Below are 27111 nucleotides of genomic sequence, written 5' to 3'. Positions count from 1 at the left end.
TTCTGCCATGATTACTTCATGTTTAGATAGCTGGCTAGACTAACTTTCATTCTTAAAATGTTTACTGACATTGGCTAATTTACTGTCTGTCGGCGACTGACGTATCAAGAGAATTTCTGCTGATGCACAACCACATTTTGAAATCGCAGCTGGTACTGCATCATACTACTTTACTCAATAATTTGTTGGCTGCCTGCTTACCATAGATTGGCCAAGATAAGCAAAAAGCTAATTTTAATTCAGGCTGAAACAGCTGTTCTCTAACAGTGACTGCTCACTTGTCTGGAAAGGCATCAGGCGGATTACAAACTACAAACTAAAGGCTCCCTTGGCTGCAGATGAACCCTCTCTGCTGAATGACCTAAACTAGGTGTATTGCACATGTCACACACAAAGGCCACACAATAGTTGTCATCCCCTCCCCCACAGGGTCTCTGTGCTGAGCAGTTTGCTACTGTTTTAACAAACATTTTATTAGGGGATTGCACTGTTCCTGATGTTTTATTTTTATCCTACACCATTGTTTCAATATTGATGTCCTGACTCAGTAAGTACAGACCTGTATCCCTCACCTTGGTCATATTGAAAGTTCCGGTCTGGCTAAACAAATCAATTGATTCCATCCTCACCTTCTCTATCGCCTACTGAGAGGGGAAAACTGCAACACATTATACGGTCTGCAGAAAGGGTCGTTGTCTGCCAAATTGCCCCTTCATGCCCTCAGGTCCTCTATTACCAGAGTGGCAGACAGTAGTGAGTCCACACGTTTTCATACTCCCCCACGGTGGGAATCAAACCCACTATTCAGCTTTATCGGCTTAGCAACACACAAACTCTACATCAAGTAGCAACACTCAGAAAACCTGGGTGGAGTGAGCAGAAGATGCAGTAAAAATAATCAAAAGTAGTAAAAATAGTAAAAAGGGTTTAAGAGTCCACTTAGCCAAGGACCTATCATGGACCATCAACATTACTAGTGTTGTCAAGAGGGGTGCATCAGCAAACCTGAGGCAACTTAGGAAATTTGCCATGCCACCCTGGGTCCTATTCTAATACTATCACTGCATCTGCGAGAACATCCTGAGCGGCTGCATGGGAACTGCACATGCCTGCAGGGCCCTCCAGCATGTGGTGAAGACGGCCTAGCAATTTACTGGGGGTGTTCCCACACTCATACAGGAAATCTCTCCATAACATTGCCTTGCTTACGTAATTATTCACCCCCTGTGCTGTGGAAGCTCCCAGTTTACAAAGATGAAATACATTTCTGTATCGAAGACACAGCTATCTTACCACTGACCTCCATCTGTGAATTATTAAAGATGCTGTCATATTTTCTGGATTGAAACCCAACTGTTGAAGGATCATTGGTTAGGCTGTGAATCTGAAGGAAAATGAAGACCAAAGAACATTCTGCAGAATATCCAATATGCACAGGTCCAAGGCACTAAATTCTTTGAGCGCCAAGTTAATGAATGCAATCGTTTTAAAGTAGCAAGCCCAAATCGGGGGTAACTTGGCACTTGCCTGACAAAGTTGTTTCACATTAATGAGCAGCACAAACAGTCTTCCCTGGGTGGGTCCGAACCACCAACCTTTAGATTAAGTCTAACGCGCTAACCAATTGCACCACAGAGACCTACAACATGCTAATATTTCACTCTGCTGAAACGGGATTTCAGACTTTATGTTGTTTACAAAACCACCTCAAGTTCCAAGGGTGGTCAAAATTAAACCATTTGACGATTGCACTTCTAATTCCAGCTCAAAAGGATGCTAGCTAGTTCTGACAAGGGGGAGCGCGGCAGGTCAAAGTGAGGTGGACTACATAAAGATGAATTTTGCATAGCTTTCCCTAAAAAATAAGGGGCAGTATTTAATATGGCAATGAGTGTGTTTGGTGTTAGTGTGCATAAAGCAGATTCTACAAAATGTACCCTGATTTTGGAAACATTTTATGTTTTGTTTAATTATTTATATATTTTCCTATTGTGAACCCAAGATGGTAAAAGTTTTTCCCCATCTTTTGGGAAAGATTCATATGGAATAATGTCACAGTTGAGAGGCAGGACATGAGGCAAGGAGCCGGAATACATCCTTTTAATTTCCTTTATCGCAAATCAAACAAACAACAAAAAAGGGGAGTCGACCCACAAACTGAAGCACAGCAAACAAACCGTGTTATCCAACCAACCTGAACATTCTGCAGCAAATCTGTAAAAAGAAAGGGCCAAAATCCCCCCGACACTGTGTTCAAAGCAGGTACAGACTTTCCAAAGGATTTACAGGTATTATTATAAACATGAATGTGTAGGGGTTGAATACTTATGCAAGGAATATATTTAGTTTTATAAAATGTATCTTATCAATCTTTCCCCACATAAAATCAATGTCACAACATAATTGGTATCGAGTTTCAGTGTTTTAAAATACAGGTGCTGGTCATATAATTAGAATATCATCAAAAAGTTGATTTATTTCAGTAATTCCAATGTTTACATTCATTCCACACAGACTGATATTTTTCAAGTGTTTTTTCTTTTAATTGTGATGATTATAATTGACAACTAAAGAAAATCCCAAATTCAGTATCTCCGAAAATTTTAATATTACTTAAGACCAATAAAAAAAAGAGGATTTTTAGAAATGTTGGCCAACTGAAAAGTATGAACATGAAAAGTATGAGCATGTAAAATAAAATTAAAATTAAAAGAAAAACACTTTAAATATATCAGTCTGTGTGGAATGAATGTATGCATTATTCAAGTTTCCCTTTTTGAATGGAATTACTGAAATAAATCAACTTTTTGATGATATTCTAATTATATGACCAGCACCTGTAAAATATCAAGACAAAGTGAACAATACATTTTGAATTATCATAGAAACAGGATACACAACCTAACTAAGGAAACAAAGTTAACTTGCCAGTTCCCTCATGACATTATTAAAACAGATCACGCTGACTGACCGTTATGCATCTTATTCTGTGTATGAATGTTTCCACATAAGATTGGTAAACTGGCTTTAACCGAAGACCACGGTTATCAAAGAAAGCGTGTTAAAGGTGGTATAAATAACATTGCCTCCCGCACATTTCATAATACCCGTAACCATCCTAGAATATCCATCGAAATTCCTCAAAAACGATTCTCGGACAAAACGTAATATTGCTGTTTATGATTGGTCGAGGGACAGCAAGGCCCGCCTTTATCGCACACTGATTGGCTTAACGAACGTACAGGTTTATTGGTTTGTCCAACAGTTCCGCTGCTTTCTTCACTGTTATTGTTTGTGGCAAGAGGACCTGCGTTTAACCAAAGCAGCTGACTAGAAGACAACATATTGGGTACGTATGGTATGCCATGTACACGAATTATTTTTTTTTTAAAAGTACCTAGGCTACATAACTTGTTTCGTTTGCTAGCTTAGCACCTAATATAGCTAGCTCTTGCTGACATCTAGTTTAGCTATTCCAATCTATGTCAGCTACTGTCTGTACTATACTGTACTAGCTAGTAACTAAGTTAGCTATCAGCGTAGCTTCAGTACATTTATCCACACTATTGACACTGTTTTCCCTAAGTATCCATGTATACATATCAGCCATTTAGCTCGCTTCTGTAGATATCTTAGTTGGTGATTTAATGCTGTTCAATAAGAAGTGAATGAGGCAACTAGCTAGTTAGCTGGCTGGCTATTTTGTTCGCTCATATTATTAGGCTACATAATAAACGCTCTCTGCCCTGTACTGTAGAGTTTTTCGTTTTTCGACAGATTTTGCCTAGAACTACAAATACTATTGCTGGCGAAATGGTTTACAAAACGTTTTTATTTAATAAATTAATTTTATTGTCAGCAAGAAAGACACTTTGAAATAATGTATACACATCTACACCACAGTACTGTACCCCACTGGGAAATTATCTAACTATCCTCCCCTGTCCGGACATTGCAGGTGTTTATTGCACATGTGGTAGTCTTCATCATCCTTTAACAATTGCAGTAAGAAAGAGGGTGTCATGATGGTGTTGCTGTGAGAGGTGGATTTCTCATTCGTGGTTAGACCACTTCAGGTGGTTAACCGTCCAGTATATACACTGTGAATGTAAAGAGGCAAACTATAATCTAAGCAAAATATGGCAAGTTTGGAGTGTGCTTTGTCAAGCTGAATGGGCTGCAAACGAAATTGCAAAATTGTATAGAGGTGGGTAAACAGGATAGCTAAGGCTTGGAGATAAAACAAATGATTATAGATTTAAAAAAAAAATTATATTATGATAAAATGTATGCTTTTAATTGTGATTAAATGTTAACTACAAAGATGCCAATGCCTACCTTTGAGAATGGTGTCCTGATCATCAATCCAGTGCAGACCTTTTTTAGCAAACTGTACAGATATTTTGCTAACTGAACAAGTCTCTTGCTGGTGCACATTTGAATTATAGGTGCTACACATGGCATTTGCCCCTAATCTGGAAGACACTCACACTGGCCACTTAATTATGTGTTTTATATTGGGTAGGACATTCTTTTGCCTCCATGCACTTCGTGTTTCGACTTGTGCTGCTTGGCTATTTGCGATAACGTGCAGGTGTACCTATTAAAGTGGCCTAGAACTGTAAGTGAATTGCAAAAAAAGGTGTATGCTTCATAAAAGTAATGTTTCCTTGCCCAGATTGTTTTTGCACACAATAAACCTTTCGCTAATATCATGCCAATCACAACACTGGTGGGTCCGTGATACAGTGAAACACTCATTCCATTATTACAGGTTCTATATATTCATAGTTTGCAAAAACACTGACCAAAACGGTTAATTTAGCATTTATAAAGGACATCTTCATGCTAAATTATTTATTTCTACTTATTCTAGACCTCATAATATGATTTATGGACTTACAACACCCATTTATTTATTTATTTATTTTGTCAATAGAAAATATTTTCAGAATGATATGAACTCTTCATATTACTCTAAACCAACATCTGATTCTTAGACATTTCACTTGATTGGCCCCAAAAGCTTATTGGAGTGTATTTTTGTATTGTTTTTTGGTGGGAATGTATTGTCATCATAATGTTTTGGCCATATCACCCAGTCCTACTAGCTAGTAAGTGGCATGGACAACAAAAAGCCATTAGCTCAAGCAAGGAAGGGAAAGAGAACCACCAAGATGGGACCCATTTACTTGAGATCCCATTAAAAGTAATTGGTCAGACTGTGACTTTGAAGAAAAATAAAGGCCAAAGATCGTTTTACAGAAGTTAAGGATAAAAAAGCTACTAATACATAGATTAGAAAATGGATGTGGAGGTCCTGGGCTGGTATTGTTCACAAATATGTCTAAATCTGTGTTAGTGACCACTTCTCCTTTGCTGAGATAATCCACAGAAAAAAAATATTATTTCAAGTAAGAGCCAAAATGCAGTCTGGAAGGATTAGACTTTGGCATCATGTTTATGGTCAATTGATTGAAAATGTTGATCAACAGAGAATACTGGGGTTATTTCATTTCAAACCGTGTGTTTACTAATGGGTGAATTCATGCTGCTGTATTTACATTTATATGTCCATTAATGAGTTTTTTCTGCATTTCACTGGTTTCTGGTTGTAAGCAAACAACAATATGCAGAATTCATAGCAATGTCCAGCTCTTCCTACAATGAGGAATCATTGGAAGCAGCGACTGTTTCCCAGTCTCAATAAGGTTAGCTATTAGGTATTGAGCTTTTCAGAATATCTAAAAACATGACTAGATCATATAGTAGGCCTGTTAAACCAATGAGGTTGCTCTTTCCCAGCACAACATGTTAAATGTACTGCTATGGTGCATAATTATGTCTGAAACAATAGTGTCCCAGAGCTAAATAAAACCCTGATTAGTGTTGCAATGAAAAAATGGAGTGTAACTGCTTTCAAGGTCCAGTGTTGCATACCCCTGCAATTGTGTCTAGTAGTGGATTTTGCCTTTAAGTATTCCCGTTATTCTACCCTAGCTAGCATGAAGACAATATTTACATTGTTGATGTATTTGACAACAGGGTTACTATTTAATTTTAAACAGAGTTTATAACACAATCAGATCAAAGCATCCCCAGTGGTCTACTTGACTGATGGAGAAATCTTGTTGTAACAAATACAGTGGGGAGAACAAGAATTTGATACACTGATGATTTTGCAGGTTTTCCTACTTACAAAGCATGTAGAGGTCTGTAATTTTTATCATAGGTTCACGTCAACAGTGAGAGATGGAATCTAAAAAAAAATCCAGAAAATCACATTGTATGATTTTTAAATAATTAATTAGCATTTATTGCATGACATAAGTATTTGAGCACCTACCAACCAGTAAGAATTCCGGCTCTCACAGACCTGTTAGTTTTTCTTTAAGAAGCCCTCCTTTTCTCCACTCATTCCCTGTGTGAACTGCACCTGTTTGAACTTGTTACCTGTATAAAAGACACCTGTCCACACATTCAATCAAACACACTTTAACCTCTCCACAATGGCCAAGACCAGAGAGCTGTGTAAGGACATCAGGGATAAAATTGTAGACCTGCACAAGGCTAGGATGGGCTACAGGACAATAGGCAAGCAGCTTGGTGAGAAGGCAACAAGTGTTGGTGCAATTATTAGAAAATGGAAGAAGTTCAAGATGATGGTCAATCTCCCTCGGTCTGGGGCTCCATGCAAGATCTCACCTCGCAGGGCATCAGTGATCATGAGGAAGGTGAGGGATCAGCCCAGAACTACACGGCAGGACATGGTCAATGACCTGAAGAGAGCTGGGACCACAGTCTCAAAGAAAACCATTAGTAACACACTATGCCGTCATGCATTAAAATCCTGCAGCGCAAGCAAGGTCCCCCTGCTCAAGCCAGCGCATGTCCAGGCCCTTCTGAAGTTTGCCAATGACCATCTGGATGATCCAGAGGAGGAATAGGAGAGGGTCATGTGGTCTGATGGGACAAAAAGAGCTTTTTGGTCTAAACTCCACTCGCTGTGTTTGGAGGAAGAAGAAGGAAGAGTACAACCCCAAGAACACCATCCCAACTGTTTAGCATGAAGATGGAAACATAATTCTTTGGGGATGCTTTTCTGCAAAGGGGACAGGACGACTGCACCGTATTGAGGGGAGGATGGATGGGGCCATGTATCGCGAGATCTTGGCCAACAACCTCCTTCCTTCAGTAAGAGCATCGAAGATGCTGGGTCTTCCAGCATGACAACGACCCGAAACACACAGCCAGGGCAACTAAGGAGTGGCTCCGTGAGAAGCATCTCAAGGTCCTGGAGTGGCCTAGCCAGTCTCCAGACCTGAACCACGATAGAAAGTCTTTGGAGGGAGCTGAAAGTCCATATTGCCCAGCGACAGCCCTGAAACCTGAAGGATCTGGAGAAGGTCTGTATGGAGGAGTGGGCCAAAATCCCTGCTGCAGTGTTTGCAAACCTGGTCAAGAACTACAGGAAACGTATGATCTCTGTAATTGCAAACAAAGGTTTCTGTACCAAATATTAAGTTCTGCTTTTCTGACGTATCAAATACTTATGTCATGCAATAAAATGCTAATTAATTACTTAAAAATCGTACAATGTGATTTTCTGAATTTTTGTTCTAGATTCCGTCACTCACAGTGGAAGAGTACCTATGATAAAAATTACAGACTTCTACATGCTTTCTAAGTGGGAAAACTTCAAATACTTGTTCTCCCTACTGTACATTAATCACATTAACCATTGATTGAACCACGTTGAAGTAGTTATACATGGGTCTTTTGTCATTACATTATATCAGAAAATAAACTGGTTGATGTGTTAGAAGGAGGTGCATTTTCAGATTATGCATAAAATAAAGGCTGTCAATGTAACTCTATCAGCATGAAAATATCAAGTAAATGTGCATTTCTATCTTACTGTTTTTCTATTGATAAGCCAATTCTTAATTCTGAACTAATCTAATATTTCTGATTTTAATTTAAACAATATTTTATTCAATTATTATCAATAGCATTAAGAATAAAACGTTCTTTAACTTTTGTTCTTGAGGACTTTGTATAAGCAAATCCAATTGAGTGGTTTTATATTTTTATTTTGCTGGTGGGTATGTATTTCATGTCTTGTAATTTTACCTGTGTGTTTTCTTTTGGTGTAAACAGTTTATGTAGGGCCTGTTTTACGGACACGGATTAAGCCCAGTCCTAGACTAAAATATCAAGCTCAATGGTAGATGTCCTGTGAGCTTGATTTTCTTTTTAGTTTAGGACTAGGCTTAATCTATTTCCTCCAAACTGACTCATAGTGATGTAAGTGGTGGATAACTCGTCATTTTTGTGAGTCTTTGTCTTTTGTCCCCAAAGTCCATATAAAATTGCAATGACATAGATCTCTATGCTGTGAGGATTGTCTTGCGATGGTCCTACAGGGAGAATATATAATACAATTGTCAACTTTGATTATTCCTCAGTTACACTTTTAGATTTAAATAAACATACTTAATATATATATATTCTTTGGAAGTTGCAAATGACGTTTTCAGTATTTGTCTTTGTTTTCCGTATTATCTTTTAATGATGGCAGGTCTGTTCAGTGTGGTTTTCTGGGATAATGCACAGAAAATGTGCTATGAACTACTAGTGTACCTGATAGCAATAATATGATGGGAAATATTTGTTTATATTTTATTTAAGAGCATATTACTTCACTACAATAGTGTAAATAAAGCCCTATGTGGAGGTCTGACCCAGTGAGATTTAACCCTTATAAAAACATCTATGAGATGATTAACTTGTTCCTTTTCGTTTAGGATTAAGACTTTGAATCAGAATGGCGTCAGACTCCCCGCGCAGACCAAGCCGCTGTGCTGGAGGGGTGGTGGTGCGTGCTCAAGCAGCCACGTAAGGACACACAAAATCACAATGTCTTCAGCTGTTGCACATTAAACATGCAGCATTGACTAACAGTGACCTGTGTAATGTTTGTTATTGTCTTTTCACACCTGCTAACTGATTATAATTTTTGGAGGGAAAAAAAAAAGACCTGGATCAATATGTTTCTAAAGCGATGGGTTTTCATTTAAATGATGTACCTTATGAGGATGTGGAACTATTTCAGCCAAGTTAAAGGAATCTGATGTATAATACGGCCATGGCCATAATTCTAACACTTAGACATTCTGTATGTTGTCTCTTATGTTGTTACAGTGAGCAGTCTTATATGGAGAGTGTTGTGACTTTTCTCCAAGATGTGGTCCCACAGGTATAAGTGCAACTTTTCATTGTCGCCTTTTCTACAGGATCACACATTTACATTTAACGTTTCTTACACATGCGCGTTTTCTTTTTAATTGAGATGTACTGGTTTACACAGACTCAAGGGATATTTCGTATAGGCCCTGGGACAAAAAGTTGGATAGTGGTATTAAGTAAGTCACTCATTTATGAACAGAATAAATAATTTCAGCTGAGTAGTACTCATCTAGCCCTTGTCTTTGGTCCATATTCAAGGCATACACAGGTGCCCCTCCAACTGATGAGAAAGAGAAGATAGTTTGGGTCCGATTTGAGAAGGCTGACATCAATGGTAAGTTTAGAAACTGTTTCAAAAATGATCTTCCCCTCGCAAATGTGTTATGGTAAAGACACACAGTTTAATGACAGTGGCAACTGGCCCGGTATTCTCTAGGATTTAACACCCTCACAAGCTGTATAAACATGTTTTAGAATATCTGGATTGAAATAAAGTGTGGCGAAAGGGCCTTCTTGCCCGTCATGGGAAGAAGACAATTTAAACATGACATGAATCGTTCCTTTGGCAGACAGACAATGTTTGTGAACCATTTGATGGTTCGTGTCTGTGTGGGAGGATGAGTGACAGGTCTGGTGTGTTTCAGTGGCACCTGTGTGCATGTGTGCGTGAGAGTGTGCGTGCGTGTGCGTGCGTGTGCGTGTGCGTGCGTGTGCGTGCGTGTGCGTGCGTGTGCGCGCGCGTGTCTGCCCACCCGTATGTGAGTCAGACGTGTCCCTGTCAGTCTACTCTGACAGCCCCTGTGTTGATTACACAAGGCATCCTTGGCTGTGCTTCTGAAACATTGCACCAAAACGTTATATACGCTAACCTTTGAAGAGGACTTCCGTTTGGCTTCCAGGCTTTGCTGTTCCAGCCCTGCGTCTTTGCATGCCCAATGTAAACTACAAAGCAGAATGTATGAAGTTATATTCAAAGTAATTGTCTGGAATACTTGAACGTTTATTATTATCTTCAAAGCTAAGCAGTGGCCCGAGGCCACCTTTCAGGTCAATTGAATCCTACAGGCCATTGAAGGTTTTGGATTCATGTGTTGCTAATAGAGTGATTTAGAATAGTCTGTTTGTGGGGGATGAGACGTCCCAGCCTTGTCTCCTCCCTGCCTGAGATTATAGATGTGGTACATTTCAATTTGTCATTTATTTAGTACGTTGTATTCAGCAAATTAATCTAAATCATATCCAAAATGTCTTTCCTCTTTGTTTCCGTGTGTTCCAGATACAGCCCGCTCCCCAGAGTTTCTGGAAATGCACAGTGGAAGCAGTGACCCTCCCCTCTGCCTCATGATTGGCTACGCTGACGGGATGCAGATCTGGAGCATATCGGTGAGTACACAACACATTTGGACACTTAACTTCAAAATGAGCGAGACCTTCTCAGGGTCTTCCACAACTTGTCAGCTTCATTTAGCTTTGCATTTCAGAACCGGGTGTATCTGTACTATGACAGTGGATATTGCTTGAATTGTATTGAATTGAATTAGTAGAAGTGAAATTCTACAACCCTTTTTCCAAAGAAGTTGGGATGCTGCGTAAAATGTAAATAAAAACAGAATGCAATGATATGCAAATCATTTAATCCCGATATTGAATAGACAATAGTACAAAGACAACATAGCAAATGTTGAAACATTTGAAAATATGTGCCCATTTTGATGCCAGCAACACGTTTCAAAAAAGTTGGGACAGGGACATGTTTACCACTGTGTTGCATCACCTCTTCTTTTAACAACACACTGTGTTTGGGAACTGTGTAGTTTTTAAAGTGGAATGTATTCCCATTCTTGCTTGATATAGGGTTGTAGCTGCTCAACAGTTTGGGGTCTCCTTTGCAGTATTTGTCGTTTTATCATGTGCCTAATATTGTGTAGGTCCCCCTATTGCCGCCAAAACAGCCCTGACCTGTCGAGGCATGGACTCCACTAGACCTCTGAAGGTGTGCTGTGGTATCTGGCACCAAGACGTTTGTAGCATAACCTTTAAGTCCTGTAAATTGCGTGGTGGGGCCTCCATGAATTGGATTTGTTGGTCCAGCACATCCCACAGATGCTCGATTGGATTGAGATCTGAGGAATTTGGAGGCCAAGTCAACACCTAGAACTTGTATTCCTCAAACCATTCCTGAACCATTTTGCGTTCTAGCAGGACGCATTATCCTGCTGAAAGAGGCCAATGCCATCAGGGAATATCGTTGCCATGAAAGGGTGCACATGGTCTGCAACAATGCTTAAGTAGGTGGTACGTGTCAAAGTAACATCCACATGAATGGCAGGACCCACGGTTTCCCAGCAGAACATTGCCCAAAGCATCACACTGCCTCTGCCGGTTTGCCTCCTTCCCATAGTGCATCCTGGTGCCATGGGTTCTCCAGATAAGCGACACACATGCACTTGGCCATCCACGTGATGTAAAAGGAAACGTGATTTATCAAACCAGGCCACCTTTTTTCATTGCTCTGGGGTCCAGTTCAAATGCTCATGTATCTATTGTAGGCGCTTTCGGCAGTGGACAGGGGTCAGCATGGGCACCCTGACTGGTCTGCGGAGCACTGTGTATTCTGACACCTTTTCTATCAGTACCAGCATTAACTTTTTCAACGATTTGAGCTACAGTGGCTCGTCTGTTGTATCAGACCACACGGGCCAGCCTTCGCTCCCCACTTGCATCAATGAGCCTTGACCGCCCATAACCCTGTCGCCGGTTCACAGCTTTTCCTTCCTTGGACCACTTTTGATAGGTACTGACCACTGCAGACTGGGAACACCCTACAAGGGCTGCAATTTCGGAGAGATGCTCCGACTCAGTCGTCTAATCATCACCATTTGCCCTTGTTATAGTGGCTCAGATCCTTACGCTTGCCCATTTCTCTTTGGGGACAGCATGTTCACTTGCTGCCTAATATATCCCACCCACTGACAGGTGCCATGATAATGAGATTATCAGCGTTATTCACTTCACCTGTCACTGGTCATAATGTTATGGCTGGTCGGTGTATATTGTTCAGCATCTATGGTGCCTTCACAGATGTGCAAGTCACCACGTGCACTAATGCACCCCGATACCATCACAGATTGCTGGCTTATGAAATGTGCTCTAATTAAAAGCCAGATGGTCCTTCTCCTCTTTAACCTGGGACTTTAGATTCAAGGCATACACAGTAGTCTTTCAGCCCCCTTACAGGACTGTTTTCCCCTTTGCCTCAGTACATCTAAAATGAGCTCGGGCCCAGAGAAGGCACCTGTGTTTCTGGATGTTTTTTTAAATCTTTGCATGGTAGAGTTTTAACTTGCATTTGTGGATGCGGGGATGTACGGTTTTCACAGACAGTGGTTTTCTGTAGTGTTCCTGAGCCCATGCTGTGATTTCCAATACAGAATCATGTCTGTTTTTAATGCAGTGCCGCCTGAGGGCCCAAAGATGAAGGCCATCCAATATTGTTCTTCAGCCCTTTTTGTGTACAGCGATTCTTCCGGATGCTCTGAATGTTTAATGATATTGTGTACCCTAGATGATGAGATCCCCAAACCCTTTGCAATTTTACATTGTGATACGTTGTTCTAGAGTTGTGGCACTGAAAGATTCATCCTCTCTGGGATGCTCTTTTTATACTTCGTCATGTTGCGGACCTGTTGCTAATTAACCTAATTAGTTGTGAGATGTAGCAGCAGGTTTATTTTTTTTTGTATTACACAACTTTCCCAGTCTTTTGTTGCCCATCCCAGGTTTTGTGAAACATGTTGCTGGCATCAAATTCAAAGTGGGCATATTTTTTTCAAGGAACAATAACATTTCTCAGTTTCAACATTTCAAATGTTGTCTTTGTACTATTTTATATTGAGTATATTTTTCATACATCTTTACAAACGTCTCAACTTTTTTGGTGGCGAGGTTTATTTAGTTTGTCAAGTCTTTTATAAAAAGTGAATGTCACATTCCCATATCATTTCACATCGTAGGTTGATTATAACTTAGAATGTTTCCATGAACATGATCCTATAATATTTCCACACCACTGTAGTTGTATATTTAGAAATGTGTTTTAGTTATTTTTGGTATAGGTAAACAACAAATTTCTAAAAAGGATTGCAATGGCAATTTAAATACATTAATAAGACATTTGAAAAGAACAATTCAAATTCTTCATAAGTTGTTGCCCGTTCAGACTGTGTCATTAGGATTTTTGTTATTGACATCTTAATTGTTGACTGCTGTTGCATTACCATTGTCTTCCACTAGATGTCAGGATAGACTAGGGTGTTACAGCTACTTTCTTTAAAGTCCACATCTATCACATGACCATCTACCTGAAATCTCCTTTCTTGTAAGAAGTTCCAAATAGCAATTGAGTCATTGGTTAAGAAAACAAAATAAGATGGACAACTGATTTTAGCCTATTGAAACAGAGAGCCATACAACCCCTCCCTCGACAGTCAGTGCCATGCCTAAACCTCAGTTTGATTGGTTTTGTCTTTGCTGGTGATATCTGCGATCGTGTGAGATCATATAGACAACGCCAAATGACTTTTTCAATAGAAATGCTGTGAGTGCTTATATTTGTCACATTCCCCACACACACACACACACACACACACACACACACACACACACACACACACACACACACACACACACACACACACACACACACACACACACACACACACACACACACACACACACACACACACATACATACATACATACATACATACAAAACTAGTAGGAAAGTATTGTTGAATTAAATGATCTGAACTTTTGACAAATGTTTAACCACAGTAAAGATGTTTATAAGAATATTGGATAGGAGTAATTCTCTTGGAAATTCATTAGAGGATTTTGCCAGCTCTACAACTTAACGAATAACCCGCAAGTCTGCAAATACCTCTCTTTAGGACTATTGGGTTTCACGTGCACACTGTCACAGAAACACGCAAGCTCAACATGCACCCTGTGAGATCTAAACAGACTAAGGCCTTAATCAATTCTTTCTAAACATCCACAGGCCACAAGGGAAACGCCACACTCTTGTGCTCCACACACTGACACGCAGAGAGGCTGTCTGTCTGATGGTAGGCTGTCTGTCTGATGGTAGGCTGTCTGTCTGATGGTAGGCTGTCTGTCTGATGGTAGGCTGTCTGTCTGATGGAAGGCTGTCTGTCTGATGGAAGGCTGTCTGTCTGATGGAAGGCTGTCTGTCTGATGGAGGGCTGTCTGTCTGATGGTGGGCTGTCTGTCTGATGGTGGGCTGTCTGTCTGATGGTGGGCTGTCTGTCTGATGGTGGGCTGTCTGTCTGGTGATAGGCTGTCTGTCTGACAGACTGACTGTCTGTGTGACGGGTGTGATATGGTTATGGAAAAAACACACCTGGAAAAGATGTGCGAGTGTGTGCTCGCTATAGTGCTACATATGCTAGTACCATTCTGGAGTTGGGTTGAGCTCTTAAATATGTATTGTCTCTGGTTGGACTAGGAATTGACCCTGGCCCTGCAATATAGTCAATTATGTTACCATGTTGCTCCTCTTTACCTCCAGTTCGTTCCCCTCTTCTCTAGTTTTGGCAGTGGACTGTATGGCATGTTTCCAGGGTAAAACTTTTTTCTTAGTAAGTGATAAAAGTGTCTTGGTCTCAGACCCTAAGTGGCTGTAAAGTGTTTGTGACAGTTGCTAAGCCCACACCCTCTGTAATAGCACGCATGCAAGCACACTCCTCACCAGACTGGCCCGACAGAGGCAGTGTGTAGGTGTAGAACTTGCCCAGCTGTGTGTATGCGTACAGGCATTGCTGGCCCCCTCAGAAAGTGAGGGTTCTTTCACTGGAGAGGTGTGGGCCGTCTGGCCCCAGACAGATAGAGACTAGTGTTGGCTTCTTGTTGGTCTGAAGAGGTGTTGGGGGAAATGGCACATTTTGCAGAGACGTGTCTGGGTGTGCCCTGTTGTCATTAAACCTGGCCTGTGTGAGGACGGCCAGAAACACTCTGAGTCAGCCGTCATGGGATTCAGTTATCACCACTAGTCTGCTGGCTTGTTTGTAGCTCCGCAGTGAAAACAGACTCCACATGTGTGCTTTTCACACGCAAAATGGGACACGCATAACATTTGGTAAGATGGAAAGAGCACTTTGGTTTGTTTCCGAGTATTTATTCACAAACCTCTCATATTCATCCCCCACCAACATGTCTCTGTGTTCACTTGTGAATATGGCCCAGATATTGGGAGTCACAATTATGGTATTACAGATTAGAACACAGTGTACACAAGTTCCCACGACGGCAAAAAACTTATCATAAAGGCGCACAATTGAAATGAATAAAATACTTTATAAAAGTACTTTTTTTTTGCTTAACAGACGCACACATCAAGAAGCAATTTGGCATATTGCAGCTGTGTGGGCAGTCTGCTAATGTAATGGCGGAATGCAGAGCTGTATGTTGTCATGTCACACAAAGCCGTGGAAAGCGAGGATGAGCTGTTGGGTAATGCACAATGCCTGGCGCATTATCATTATCCTTCTATTCCCCCCCCAATAATCCCCCACTCTCCACCACACACAATCTGGCAAATTCCCTTCCACACACTCTCTGTTTTCCCACCATAGTCTCACTTATTCCCTGTCCTGTGCTCCTTTACAAGGGCAGTTTAGGAATTTGACAGTGAAGCCCTGCCCTACTCACCCAGTGTGATGGCAGTTTCATCGATCAGAACTCTTAAAGGAGGAAGTACAGAGACAAAATTCTCTTCCACAACACCAGTCGGATGATTTTGAAAAGGGAAAGTTAGGAATCTCTGCATCTAGTATGAAGGAAGCTTCACAAGCCCATGCTAACCATATTCAAGGGTAATGCTGGATGCTCTTCCTTCAAACATGACAATGGTATCTATAAGTTCATCTCATGGTGGAAAAGTAGATGGAGGCCTTCTGTGCCAGAATTCTGTATCTCTTTCACCTGCTAGTTGTTCATGACGCTCTAATTTAATCTCTCTTCCACCGCTGGGTCGAGCTGCACTTTTAATAAAACCAACAGCCCCAATCCACCGCTTTGAAAAGAGGCAACTAATTGCGCAGAAGAGCGATCATCCTCGGATGTACTTATCTACTTAAGACACAAGGATTAGGGCAACCGTAATGTGATAATGTACGTTTCACTGTAATTTAACACAAAAAATCACAAAGTGGGGCTTAATGCTTAAAACAATGTACCGTTACACGTGTCAGAGCCACCATGGAACACACAGTTGGTCTGACCTGACCAACTATCCAATCCTCTCTCTAAAGTAGGGGGTTGACCTTGCGTTTCTGGAGTATAGAGCAGGCACACTGCTGCCATTTATATTAACAGTTCTCATTGCGTCTAACACAACATTATAGCCAGAAAGTAACTTACCTTAGACATATTCTGGATCTTTACCTACTGTAGCTTCTCAGAATGACCGCATTGTAGCTCCACAGTACATACTATTTAAGAACTGGAACATGATGATGAGCATGATGTGCAGAAAGCTGGTTGAACACAAATAGTTTTATTTTGCAAAAGATAGTTTCTAACTACTCAGTGACATTCATTTTTCAGTCAAGGGAATGAACACTTAAACACAACACAAGTAACATTTCATATAAAAAAAGATTAGTGAATCTTGTGTTTTCATGTGTTCATGTCTTTCTATAAGATGGAAAAGTATAAGTAACATGTCCAACTGCCTTTATTTATCTATTACTGCTGTTATAATTAAAAAGGCACTTATTATATTACGGGCTTTTAAAATGTAATGTTTGTGCACAGTTTCTTTAGAAATATCAAAGGGATGCAATGTCCTATTGGCTCAGGGACAGTAAGAGTAGGCTGCTGATTTGCATGGCAGTGCTTTGGGGACCTTTATTATTATGTGCTTTTTTTTTTCTTTTCTGTGGTAACAAAGTTGGCACTTCAACCACCTCTCCCTTCCCCTTTTTACTCAGTTGGAATGGATAATTTTTCTTACAGTGTGAACAAATCTGTCTTTGTTACAACCGTGGGCACCCACATTGTCTCTTGAATTTACCCTGCTGCCTTCTTAGCCTCTCAGCACTTTCTCCAAACTGAACTACTGTGGTTTTCTGGAGTTAACTTTGCCCCTCAGGACATTAACGCATAATTCAGCATTACACTGTATAAATTCAATTTGAATTCAAATAGCTTTTATTTTCTTGGAGGAAACGTCATGTGTGGTGGAGAATGGTGCTTAAAAACACATAATTATAAGTAAGCTACAACAGGCCTGCCAGTGTTTTCACACCCCTCCAAGAATCTGTGGGTTTACCCTCCTGAAAGGGCTTTTCTATCATCACCTTTTCTATCATCACCATCATCTGTTTCGTCTGCTTATTTCATTTTGATTGAATTAACCTCCCTCAGCTTTTGTGTGAGCAGTCAGTACAATTATTTCTGATTTCAGATACTTTGTGATCAGGGGTTTGTTGTTAGAAAATAACTTCCCAGATTTGGAAGGAACAGTCATCTTCTGTAATAATTTAGTGATGCTACTTTGGCCTGTAGGATCACATTGTCCCTTTTTCTGATCACTAACTACACCTTCCTGCTGTAGTTTGATCCCATAGGCTGGCATCATTGTTTTTAGTTTATAATTATGCATTTCTTTGCATTGGCATAGCTGAGTTCAATAGTGTCATTTCTTCTGGTAAGATGAGATGAATGTAGAGTAATGGGGGTGACATATTCAGTCTAAATCTGTCAGTCTTGGATTAGATCAGCTTCACGGATCATCAGAAGAAACCGTTATAGACTAGGACAAACTGTTGACCATTTCATATCCAGTGTGTCTCACCCTTGTATATGCAGGATGGGACCACTGCCTAGGTCTTTTACCCAACCCTTGTTACAGAAAAATCGGTATTGACTCAGTAGCTAGCTTATTAGTTTCACCCATCTAGTACAGTGCCAGGCACCTTTCCATTTAGATCTGTCCGAATTCTTTGGAGCTCGGATTCTACAATGTGTTTGCTCCGCGCTGAAGTGATGGCATAAGCAGAACGAACTTGTTGAGAACAGCCTGTTCCGACTAATCTCCAAGATTCTCTATGGGATTGAGGCCTGGACACAGCGCAGGGCCCTCAAGTAAAGTGAACCGTGTTTGGAAACATTGCTAATGTGCCTAAACTTGTGTTGTGCCTTTAACATTGTATATTTAATTGTTGATGCAATGGTATTGAACTTGTGCTTTTCCTCTTTTTCCTTAGCTGGGTGGGGAGGCCCAAGAGCTTTTTTCTGTACGCCACGGACCTGTTAGAGCTGCCCGCATCTTGCCTGCTCCCCATATCAGTGAGTACATGCCTCTAGGGCTAGATTGGTTTGAATCCATGGGAGGGGCGTGTGTGCATGGAGGGGGGAATTGGCAGGAATAAGGCAATGTATTAACACATTAACTTTTTAAGAAAGCTGTAAAAGTATGCATATGTATTTTTTAATCATTGCATACTAAAACTTAAAACAAAACATTAATTTTGTCAAATAAAAATGTAGATAGCTTAGGCAGGGTATTGTATTCTCATATACACTGCTCAAAAAAATGAAGGGAACACTTAATCATCACAGTGTAACACCAAGTCAATTGAACTTCAGGGATGTCTGTCCAGTTAGGAAGCGACTGTGAATCAATGTCATGGGTTTTAGTGACTCCATGAGTGGGGTGTGAGGGCCCGCCGTCCTCTAGTGGGAGCTATGCTCACAGCCCAGCACCGTGCAGCTCGATTGGCATTCACCCGAGAACACCAGAATTGGCAGCTCCGCCGTTGGTGCCCTGTTCTCTTCAAAGATGAGAGCCGGTTCACACTGAGCACATGTGACAGCATCTGGAGACGCCGTGGTGAACGTTGTGCTGCCCGCAAAATCCGATCAGTGATGGTCTGTGGAGGCATATCCTCAGAGTGTCGCACAGACCTCAACGTGCTAGCCAACAGTACCCTGACTGCTGTTAGGTACTGGGATGAAATCTTTAGACCCATGATCAGACCTTACACTGGTACAGTGGGCCCTGGGTTCCTCCTGGTACATGACAATATCCGTCCACATGAGGCCAGAGTGTATAGGCAGTTCCTGGATGACGAAGGCATTGATGCCATTGACTGGCCCTCAGGTTCCCCAGACCTGAATCCAGTTGAGAACCTCTGGGACATTATACATCAGTGCATGCGACGCCGCCAAGTAGCGCCACAGACTGTCCAGGAGCTCACTGATGCCCTGATCCAGGTCTGGGAGGGGATCCCCCAGGACACCATCCGCCGTTTCGTCAGGAGCATGTCCAGATGTTGTAAGGAGTGCATACAGACGTGGGGGCCATCCACAGTACTGAGTCACATTATGAGTTGCCATGAAGAAATTAATGCAAGTTAGAACAGCCTGTGATTTCAGTTGTTTAATTGGAAATTTGGTGTGAGTTTGAATACAGCCCTCAGTTGGTTGGTGATTTTTGGTTTCCATTGACCGTTAAGTCAATTTGTGAATTATTAAGTATTGACGAAAACTTCGCTGGGTAAAACCGAAACCTGAAACTGTATAAGGTTATATTTCGACTGTTTCTGGCATGGAATAGTTCATCTTCAGTCTCGCTAGCAATTGCTCAATTCTTATGATTATTCCTAGGACGTTAGTAGATACTAGTAAGCCTATTACTGGCTAATAAATGGCAAAAACAATACAGTTCAGAGACGCTGTTTGGGGTGGTGGTAAACTTAATAAGAAACGTTAGTCAGTTTAACACCTCAAAGGAGTCTAGCAACTGCTGAATCTTGTAATGTCATGGCGTCGTGGTTAATGACAGTGCCTCTCATGTGGAAGACCTAAGTTTGAATCTTTTGAGAGCAACAAAATTTATTAATTATTTCTGGTAGATTCCACGCTTCTCTCGTCTTGTCACTTGATGAAAAAGTTAGTTATCGTCGCCATTATTGATAGTTACTGTATAAATGTCACTCACAAATGAAAGAAAAAAAGTATTTTGTTTTGCCATGGAAGAAAAAAATTCACTATTTGCCATGAAATGGAATGGCTTTGGCAGACTCTCTAGCAATTGCTCAATTCTTATGACTATTCCATTAAATTAGTAGATACTGGTAAATCTTATTACTGGCTAAGATGCTGTTAAAATGGCCAGTGGCAAATGCAATACATAGCCGCTGTTTGTGGTGGAGGAAAAGTTAGTAAGAAACGTTAGTCAGTTTAACTGTATCAATGTCATTCTCAAATGGCCAATTAGCTATTAAAACGGCCAGTGGCAAAAAAGGATTTGTTCAGTATAGAGACAAGAGGCTATACTGACACCCAGCAAACGTATGGCTCCGTGGTGTCGGGGGTTAATGACACAGCCTTTCACGTGTGCGACCTGGGTTCGAATCTTGAGGTGGCAACATGTTCTATTGAGGGCCGGCTGTTTTTTGGAGCAGTGTATATGCATGAATTATATCAGCTTACCTGATGAAAACAAATCGGCCGAGAATATTAGCCTAATAAAGGATTTTGTTAACTCATATTTAAAATAAGTTTCTGTTTATAAATCTTAAACAGAAAGAGAGGGGAACAAAGCCAATGTTTTTTTAAACAATGGTGTGGCTCTTCTTGCCAGTAAAAATAAGTAGTAAGAGTACAATTTTTTAATTTGAAATATTTTTATTTTATTTATAAAAGTTTTATAAAGAAAGTTTAGCTAGCGTATTATTTTGTATGATATAAATTTTGTGGTCTTTATTACACAAACTAGTTTCCAAAAATGTTTGCACACTGTATAAAATGCGAATAAAAACAGAATGCAATGATGTGCAAATCATTTATCCATGTATTTAATTGAAAATCGTACAAAGACAACATATCAAATGTTGAAACTGAGAAATGTAATTGTTTTTGGAAAAATACATGCCCATTTGGAATTTGAAGCCCGCAACAGTTGAAACGTGGACAAGGGCATTTTACCACTTTGTTGCATCTCTTTTAACAATACTCTGTAACCGTCTGTGAACTGAGGAGACTAGTTTTGAAAATGAAATGTTTTATCATTCTTGATTGATTTCAGCTGCTCATCAGTTTGGGGTCTTCTGAGTCATATTTTTCATTTCATAATGTGCCAAATGTTTTCAATGGGGCACAGGTCTGGACTGCAGGCAGGCCGGTTTAGCACCCAAACTTCAAGGGAAGGGTGCCAAAACAGGCAGGCCGGTTTTAGCAACCTTCCCTTGAAAAGACGTTGTCTGGATGGCAGCATATGTTGCTCCATAACCTGTATATATTGCTCAGCATTAATGGGGCCTTCACAGATGTACAAGTCATAAATGCCATGTGCATTAATTCACCCCCACACCATTACCGATGCTGGCTTTTGAACTGTGCGCTGGATGGTCCCTCTCCTCTTTAGTCCGGAGGACGTGGCGTCCATGATTCTCAAACATTATAGCAAATTTTGATTTATCAGACGATAGGACAGTTTTCCCTTTGCCTCAGTCTTAAATCTTGAATGAGCTCGGGCCCAGAGAAGGCGGCGGTGTTTTTATCTGGTTTCTTCTTTGCATGGTAGAGTTTTAACTTGCGTTTGTGGATGCAGCGACAAACTGTGTTCACAGACAATGGTTTTCGGAAGGGTTCCTGAGCCCATGCTGTGATTTCCACTACAGAATCGTGTCTGTTTTTAATGCAGTGCCACCTTAGGGCTCCAAAGATCACGTCCGTCCAATATTGATTTTCGGCCTGGTTCCTTGCATACAGAGATTTCTCTGGATTCCCAGAATTTTTTAATGGTATTATGTACCGTAGATGATGATATCCCCAAAGTCTTTGCAATTTTTTGTTATTCCTAATTTGTTGCACTATTTGCCCTCGTAGTCTTTCACAGAGTGGTGAATTCCTCCCCATCCTCTCTTCTGACAGAGTCATTCTTTCCGGAATGATCTTTTTATACCCAATCATGTTACAGTCCTGTTGCCAATTGACCTAATTAGTTGTGTGATATTCCACCAGGCTTTGATGTTTTAGCATTAGACCACTTTTCCTGTCTTGTTGCCTCAGTCACAAATGTTTTGATATGTGTTGCTGGTATCAAATTCAAAGTGGGCATCCATTTTTCAAGAAACAATAAAATGTCTCAGTTTCAACATTTGGTTTGTCGTCTTTGTACTATTGTCTTTTGAATGTAGGGTTGCATTGCATTCTTTTTTAATTTACATTTTACGCAGCGTCCCATCTTTATTTTGAAACAGGGTTATAAATGCATCTTTTCTTAGCACTTGTAAAAAACCTGCTTTCGGCCTGTTTGCAGTTTTTAGGGATTCTTGAATAGCAAAAATGTTCCAATAAATATTCCTCATCACTGATTATGTTGCTAAGCTCCTGATTTTGCCACTTATGTAATTCTCCAACACACACAAATCAATAAGATTTGATGAACTGCACAGTTTTTTAAGTGAATATTCAGGGACCTCCTGAACGCGCAACCCTGAGGCTCCTTTGTTTGGTGATCGTGGAAGCAGTTGATGAAGGGTTCAGGTCTCTTAACTCAGACTATTGGAACTACATGTCCAAAAGTGGAGGTAAAAATGGACTCCATTCCTTCTTACCTTCACAAAGAGAGTAGGGAAAATTAAAATTTTAGCGAGAGACTGTCTCCAAGGATTTCGGTCCGCTCTAAGGTAATGGTCCTCCAGGCCCAGGATTTAGCCATTAGCATAATGTTGTCTCCCTCCAGATTCAAAACTTTTCTCAGATGTATCTACTCCAGCTGAAGTGTATTCACCAGTCCTTTTGAGTTAAATTGTAAATTGGTTATGCATGCAGATTTCGTGGTGGTGTCTGCAATTTTAGAGTTTAGTTTAGTGATAGCACTATTGATTATTTCGCTAGTGTGATGTAAAGTTCTTAAAGGCCAGCAGATAGGCAACTGTCAAAGGCATCACATGAGGCTTCAGTTGAGTGAGAAAAATAGAGGACTAGCTCCTATATTTTACCAATGCGTCCTCAAGTTCTCTTGATTCTTTCACCAACCTACCGCATTAAATCTTTAATGGCAGTCTTTATCCAGCCCATTGTTGAACACTTATAAAACTTATCTTACTCATTTTTATTTATGAACATTAAAAAAATAAATAAAAAAAAGTTAATTCAAAGGAAAGCCCCTTATGTTGACCCCGCTCCATTTACCTCTTTACATGGAAATGGGAGCTCATCATTAAGAATTCATGAAATGTGAAACACATTGGTCTTGTTTCTCCTATGACATGCGTTTCAACATGGCAACGAATCTCCTCTAAAATCAAATGTGTGCCATTTAAGGGTGCGTGAGTGGGTGTGTGTGTGGGTGTGTTTGCTGTGATATATCATGGGTGAATTAAAGACTAGTCAGAATCCCCATAATAGTCAGAAGCCCCATGCCAGAGCTCTCTCTATTCCAGTTCCCATCCTAATATTAAAGGCAGTCCTGTAAGATTACTGTTGGCTTGGCTTCAACTGGCTCAGACGACTCAGAACGGAGTGAGGAGTTCCTCAGTGCCAGCGCTCTGGTGAAAACCCCCACATTTTTCAGTTTTTCTCTCTCTTATTCAATCTCACTTTCTCCTCATCTCCCATCTGTATTTTCCTTTTGCTCTCTTTCTGTCCTCCTGCTGTCTCTCTCGGAGTGTCATATCTAATCATTAATTGGCCACATTGTATTACAGGGGTATTTGTATTTATAAAGGTTATGTGAAGAAGATTCTCGCTTATCCTTCCCTCCAAAAATGTGTCACACCTCCTTAAGAGACTTTTGTATTAGATTAAATTGTTTGAATGGTCTGCTGACTTTCAGCTGTTGTTTTCTTTATTTGACATTACATTTCAAGAACCCTCCCTTCGCATGTGCTCAGCATAGAACTGGGACAATAAACTAAAAGTTGGCGACACCAACCGTACAGTCCACTTAATGTATGTTTATTATGAGAAATAGTCTATACTACAGAAATGTATTTGAGTTTGAAAAAAATAAATAGGATTTCTAAAATGTGACTTAATGGTATAATAATAATAATAATAATAAATAAACAGAAATGTGTGCATTTTGTTGCAGAAAAGCTGAAAAGGTTTAGCAATATGAATTTTTGACTGTGTTAGGCTCCGCTCAAACAAGGTATTTAATTGATTTGATGTGTTTGATCATATTTCATTGGTGTTATGTGTTGACCACGTAAACCACCAAAGCAAGGCATTTGATTGTTTCGACTTGTTGAGAGTAGTCACTGATTTAGACTGGGTCGTCTCCAACCCTTTTTAGCTACTTTCTGCCATACACTTAACCAGACCTTCCTGATTTGTAAGCTTGGATTTTAACATGGCTAGGTGAGGTAGAAAAGTAGTCCAATCAAAAACGTCCAGTGTTTTGATTAAGTCATTTTAAGTCAGAGACTTCAAAGTAGATCAGAGGTATCACATTTACTTTATGGACCACACACACACACACACACACAGTTCTATCTAATATAAAAGCATACACATTCACATCCTCTAAAGCCTATATAGAATTGATTTCCCGTGTTCTGGCAATTAGTTATTCTCTAGGCATGAAGTTGGAATTTGCTGTCACTGCAGGTATAATTCAGAAATTAAGTGAAAAGAGCAAAATGCTAGCATGTGGCTTTCTGGTGAGAAAATCAGCTTTTTGTTCTCGCTCTGTGTTCCGGTCCTTTGGCAAATTTCAACAATGCACAATGACAGCATTGAAAAGGCCCTGGATGGGGATGAAAGCCACCGACAGTAATAAGAAGCAGCAGATACCCAACACATGAGGGGAGCAATTCTCTGTCTGCTTAAATAAAAATGAATTGTACTAGCGGGGGAGAGAGAAAGACAGCAAGAGAGACACTGATTGCAATCTGTTAAACCCAGCCGGCACAAACAGTGTTGCTCTGTGGCAAGCTGTTAAAAGACCAATTGTTTCGGTCAGGATCCTGGGTGGGCGTGCTTGGAAAGTCCTGAAAATAGGTGTCGGTTCTAATAAGGCAAAAGGCCTCTTCCCGGAATAGAGGAGGAGGAAGTGGCGGTTTTCCGAAGGGAGCAATTGGTTTATTCGTCCAGCATCCTGGAGTTTGTAACCTATGCTCTTTTGTTTCCGTCCTCGCTGTTCGGAATAAAGGCCCTTCATACACTTACCCTAGAATACAATAGACGAGCATTGATGATGACGTGATCATCATATTTATGAGTCCTCAGATGATCTCTTCAGTGGTAGAATGGATGTCAGTAATCAAATAAAACATTGTCTAAAGAGAATATTTTTACCATAGGTTACGTTTCAAGCGCATAGTAATTCAAATGAAAGGGAAAAAAAATGAGACAAAATCATTAAACAAAAATCAGAAAATAATATTCAACGAAGTGGAGCTGAGAGAATATTGCATTAAAGTGAATACAAATAAATATTATATTGTCCTGTAACATTTAAGAAAATAAATTAAATGACTTAATGATTGTCTTATAAAGGTAATCCACCCCCCCAGAAACACAAATCATTTAACTCCTAACATTTTGTTGAGTTCTATCAGTGGGGATAGTACACCTTTTCAACATTATTTGATTTGAAGTGTTCCATATGTAAAATTTTGTAATTATGTAGTAACGTCATAGCTCAGTAGAAAGTGCCATATACACAGACTAAAATCCAAAAGAGCAAGTGACAACAAAAGCATTTATGCTAGGAAAAACATCCTGGTCGGGTTGAAACCTAGAGAGGAGCCAGACTCTGAGATGAAGCTATAATAGTAATGCATATGAATGTGATTTGAGTGTTCAGATGACCAGCGGGTCATTATATACAGGTGGGCAGTAATCCCTATTGTTTCTGAAAACAGTAATACACCTAAACACAACACAACTACGATTGTGTGTGTGTTCTGTTCCAATGTTTTCGACCTAAACTCAGATGACCTAGAGGCCCTTTGTCCATGTAAAGGCCGTAACCACTGAAACAACACGTCATTTATTCTAGCCAACATGTTGGCCTCGCTTGCGTCCACATTTGATTAACACACAGACTGACTTTATTTACTGATAGTTTATGTTCCTCAGCGCGATGTGCCAATGGAACCCCTTGGGTTTTTATGGCAACCGTGTTCGCCTCCAGCTCCATACGTTGACAGGTTAAGATGTTGGATGACAGGAACGTGAGTGGCTGTGTTCTGTGAAGGCCTGGAGGAAGGCATGTTGGCTCTCCCACACGGCCTGGCCACACCACAGGAGCTCCCACTGATTACTGTCAGGGCTGAACTGCACCCGTCCACAGACCTAACATCATCTTCAGACTGGACCACCACTACACACGGAGGCACAAACACCACATCCCCTCACTCCCGCCCTCTCCTGCCGTCTCCACGGATGGGACAATTAGGGTGAATGTGGAATCATTAGACTTAATGCAGCAGGCTTTCTACTCCTCCCTCGGGGTCCGTCCCAAATGGCGCCATATCCTCTATGTGGTTGAGTGTTTCAGAGGTAGTGCTGTACATGGGGAATAAGGTGCCATTTGGGACGCACGCTGAAAAGGCCCACTGGACTTTTACAATACTCTAATTACAAAGACGGACAACCTTCCTTGGCTTTGAAGGGTTCACTCACTCTCTCTGGCTCCCTGTATCTCTCTCTTGCACTCTCTCGCTTTTTGTGTCTCTCTCTGCCTGGGTGTGTCTGTCTGTCTCCTGTCTGTCTGTCTGTCTGTGTGTGTGTGTGTGTGTGTGTGTGTGTGTGTGTGTGTGTGTGTGTGTGTGTGTGTGTGTGTGTGTGTGTGTGTGTGTGTGTGTGTGTGTGTGT

At 40.6% G+C, this 27111-nt stretch overlaps 1 protein-coding gene across 3 annotated transcripts in view; it reads left to right on the top strand.

Moving 5' to 3' along the window:
- Nucleotides 1-3264: 3264 nt before the first annotated feature.
- The window catches only part of bcas3 (BCAS3 microtubule associated cell migration factor), a 274108-nt gene continuing 250261 nt past the window's right edge, over nt 3265-27111 (top strand). For all 3 annotated transcript variants that reach the window (XM_010868161.3, XM_010868099.3, XM_010868284.3), the window contains exons 1-6: nt 3265-3349; nt 8808-8898; nt 9205-9259; nt 9508-9583; nt 10526-10632; nt 18540-18621. In XM_010868161.3, coding sequence (XP_010866463.1) covers nt 8828-8898; nt 9205-9259; nt 9508-9583; nt 10526-10632; nt 18540-18621 — 391 coding nt within the window. In that variant the 5' untranslated portion in view covers nt 3265-3349; nt 8808-8827. The remainder of the gene's footprint in view (nt 3350-8807; nt 8899-9204; nt 9260-9507; nt 9584-10525; nt 10633-18539; nt 18622-27111) is intronic.

Source organism: Esox lucius, chromosome 1, assembly GCF_011004845.1.
Source record: "Esox lucius isolate fEsoLuc1 chromosome 1, fEsoLuc1.pri, whole genome shotgun sequence".
Taxonomy (NCBI): Eukaryota; Metazoa; Chordata; class Actinopteri; order Esociformes; family Esocidae; genus Esox; species Esox lucius.
This window is presented reverse-complemented; position numbering and strand designations above follow the sequence as displayed.